The sequence below is a fragment of the Zingiber officinale genome, chromosome 9B, assembly GCF_018446385.1.
Source record: "Zingiber officinale cultivar Zhangliang chromosome 9B, Zo_v1.1, whole genome shotgun sequence".
Taxonomy (NCBI): Eukaryota; Viridiplantae; Streptophyta; class Magnoliopsida; order Zingiberales; family Zingiberaceae; genus Zingiber; species Zingiber officinale.
This window is the reverse complement of record NC_056003.1, coordinates 4,999,581-5,002,491: the sequence shown is the minus strand read 5'-3', so window position 1 is coordinate 5,002,491 and position 2,911 is coordinate 4,999,581. Positions and strand designations below refer to the sequence as shown.

Here is a 2,911-nt window from a genome sequence, read left to right as displayed (position 1 = left end):
GTGGGAATAGTGGTGAGATCATTGTTACATGGTGGGGAAGTCGACAGATTGTTGTTGTATCACTTAGCAAAGGTATAGCTATAGGATATGGGTGTTCTACTCCAAGCATCTCTTCGTCGCCTCCTGTATCTGTTTAGTCAGTCATCTCTTCCCCATGAATGAGAGAATCGAGGGAACAATACAGGTTGAACAGGGACAAGTATTTGTGCCAAACCGAATGTAACATAAATTGCTGAATGGAACAATATATTTTGGTTATCCCAATCAACACCAATCAGAATTTTAAAACATATTAAGTTTAAGAATGCTCTGAGATGTCAGATAGTTGTATCGAAGATGAAGGCAATCCGGAATAGTTGGGACGTAAAGTATGCTGCTGTTCATGTAGTTCTTCTTCTCCAGAAGATGAAATTGCGGAGGTGAATATTTCTAATTCTCTCGGACTTGGTTCTATTGAGGAAAAGAAAGGCTTGGGTGGCAACTGTAGCTCATTCACGTCTCCTTCAAGCATCTCCACCACACGGCTCATGGATGGCCGGCTACTTGACTTTATTTGGATGCACCAAAGCCCCACCATGGACAACTTTCTCTCCATTTCACTGATTACAATCTCTTCAATATCATGGCTGCTCTCACTTACATGCAGCTGAACAAGTTTGTCGTAGACCCAAGAAGGATAATAAACCTGACTGGTGTTGTCAGCTCTCACATCTACATTATGTCTCCCGCCGGCCATCTCCATTAGCAGCATTCCGAAGCTGTAGACATCCGACTTGTCTGATATGATCCCAAAATTTCTCGATATCAGCTCGGGTGCTATGTATCCTATCGTGCCTCTGGTAACGCTCATGGATATTAAGTTCTTGTCCTTTGGGTACAATTTTGCAAGCCCAAAGTCTGAAATCTTGGGAATGAAGTTGCGATCGAGGAGGATGTTGTGGGGCTTGATGTCGAAGTGCAAAATTTGCATGTCGCAGCCCTGATGGAGGTAGTTGATGCCTCTAGCAATCCCCAGGGCCACCTCATGGAGCTTCTCGACAGTGAACGTGTTTCCCCTGTTGGCAGAGAAGATGTACTTGTCGAGCGAGCCATTGGGCATGTACTCGTAGATGAGTGCTCTCTTTGATCCCTCGGAGCAAAACCCAACCAAACGCACCACATTGATGTGGTGGATCCTGCCGATCGTGGAGACCTCGCTGATGAAGTCTTCGCCGTGGAACTTGGAGCTGCCGACAAGCATCTTGACGGCGACAGGGAATTTACCAAGAATGTATCCTCTGTACACTGAACCAAAGCCGCCTTGGCCTAGTTTTTCTCTGAAGTGACTGGTCATGGCTATGATGTCGCTGTAGGCGTAGCGTGTGGGAGTTAGAGCTTGCTGGATTTGCAGAAACTTTTCAACTGAGTCGATGGGCTTTCTAATTGTCTTCCAATAATTGTATGCGAGGAATGCATAAATTGATAGAGGTGCCATCACAAATCTGAAAACTGTGGTAACAAGTGAAAAGCGAACAAACTAGTTATGCATTCGGACAATATTAACATATTAAGTAGTGTTACTGCATGCATGCAGATGGAAAATCAATGAAGTAAAAGCTTATATACCTAGCAGACAAAGAGCTATATCTAGTGCAAGGACTAAGATCACTGTAAAACCGAAGGCAATGTGATTATGGTTGCGAGAACTCTCCTCCCTATAAACGCAACCTAAAAGACGTAATTCGGCAAAGAGGGGATCCCCAAGTATCCTGTAAGGGGAATTCTCGATGCTGTCGTAATAATATACATTTGACTCGATGCTGGAATAATATACATTTGACTCGATGCTGGAATAATATACACTTGACCTGCAGAGCTAGCAATTAAATATTGTAAGAAAAGAGTGAAAACACATGATAATTAAGGTTAATTGAATGTTATTTTCCTACCAAAAGTTTTTCCAACAATACTCGAAAATGTCAGAGGGTGTGAAATCCCATCCAATCCAGACTCCTTCTGCCAGGAGTTCAAATACATTCACGTCACTGTAATTGTAATATTGGCTAACTGGAAATAAGTTAACGAATCTACATGAGTTCTTGAGGTTGCGTATTGCATATGCATCGTAGTCAACGATGGCATATGTTGTCGAGCTATTCTCCCCAGTAAGACAATGGATGGGCTTGTAAAGATCGCTATGAATTTCCTGTTTGCAGCTCATAAAACTAGCCCATCTTCCATAAGAACTTTCAATCTGACTAAGTGTAAGCCAGTCTGCAATTGTACGATTACTGTAATGAAATTCAATTAAGAACCGAAGGAACATTATTTTGCTGCGGAAAAGTGTATTTAGGGGGAAGGGTGCACTGGGAAGAACGCATTTATTAGAACCTGTGGCATAACCGGCATAGACGAGCCTGAATTGCGATTGATTATATGATATTTCGGTGACCAGGTACTTGTCTGTAGATGACAACTTATGCAAGACTGCATCTTTTCCTGATTCACAGATGAGCTCAAACTCTGGCTTACCGCACCACTCTGGGTCGCTTTGTAGGCGGAACGGGTAGTGGATATCGACAAGGACACCGCAAGAGGAATTGCAGCTTTTATTTTTAGATCCTCCGAGCACTCCATTTGTAAGAAAGAACAAGAGGAGAAGAGAAGTGGAGAAGAATTCTGTCGTAGATCTTTTCATGATCTCTCGATCTCCCTCTGTAATTCAATTCCTAGTATAATTTTGTTGGTGCTCAATTGGCAGCGTTGCTTTAAAAAGAGCAACGTACAGTTGTAGTTCATGATCACATGATTCCGTGGCGCAATTTTTTCCACATTTTGTTTGGGAAACGAGGGGCTCACATGGATTCTTAGCCGTCAAAGTCAACTAGTATTTACTGAGCAAAGTCTTCCGATCTTGATCCGTGGACTTAGG

The 2,911-nt window shown here is 42.8% G+C and overlaps 1 protein-coding gene across 3 annotated transcripts; it reads right to left on the bottom strand.

Annotated features, from left to right (window-relative positions):
* Positions 1 to 213: 213 nt before the first annotated feature.
* LOC122022428 (rust resistance kinase Lr10-like) lies at positions 214 to 2,705 on the bottom strand. Of its 3 annotated transcripts, none has more exons than XM_042580419.1 (4): positions 2,371 to 2,705; positions 1,929 to 2,253; positions 1,606 to 1,847; positions 214 to 1,488 (listed from the first exon to the last, which is right to left on the bottom strand). In XM_042580419.1, the coding sequence occupies exons 1-4, from the start codon at positions 2,675 to 2,677 to the stop codon at positions 299 to 301; spliced, it is 2,064 nt and encodes a 687-aa protein (XP_042436353.1). In that variant the 5' UTR covers positions 2,678 to 2,705; the 3' UTR covers positions 214 to 298. The 3 variants fall into 3 exon arrangements, with proteins under 3 accessions (XP_042436353.1, XP_042436354.1, XP_042436352.1); XM_042580420.1 differs by having other exon boundaries at positions 1,929 to 2,270; positions 2,371 to 2,494; XM_042580418.1 differs by having other exon boundaries at positions 1,929 to 2,705.
* Positions 2,706 to 2,911: the final 206 nt, after the last annotated feature.

Excerpts from the sequence above, each read along its gene's own strand:
- LOC122022428 (XM_042580418.1), bottom strand. The coding sequence starts at position 2,677 with ATGAAAAGATCTACGACAGAATTCTTCTCCACTTCTCTTCTCCTCTTG. Across the intron at positions 1,848-1,928 it reads TATTGTTGGAAAAACTTTTG|GTCAAGTGTATATTATTCCA; the intron begins GTAGGAAAATAA and ends CTAGCTCTGCAG. Across the intron at positions 1,489-1,605 it reads TATAGCTCTTTGTCTGCTAG|TTTTCAGATTTGTGATGGCA; the intron begins GTATATAAGCTT and ends TTGTTACCACAG.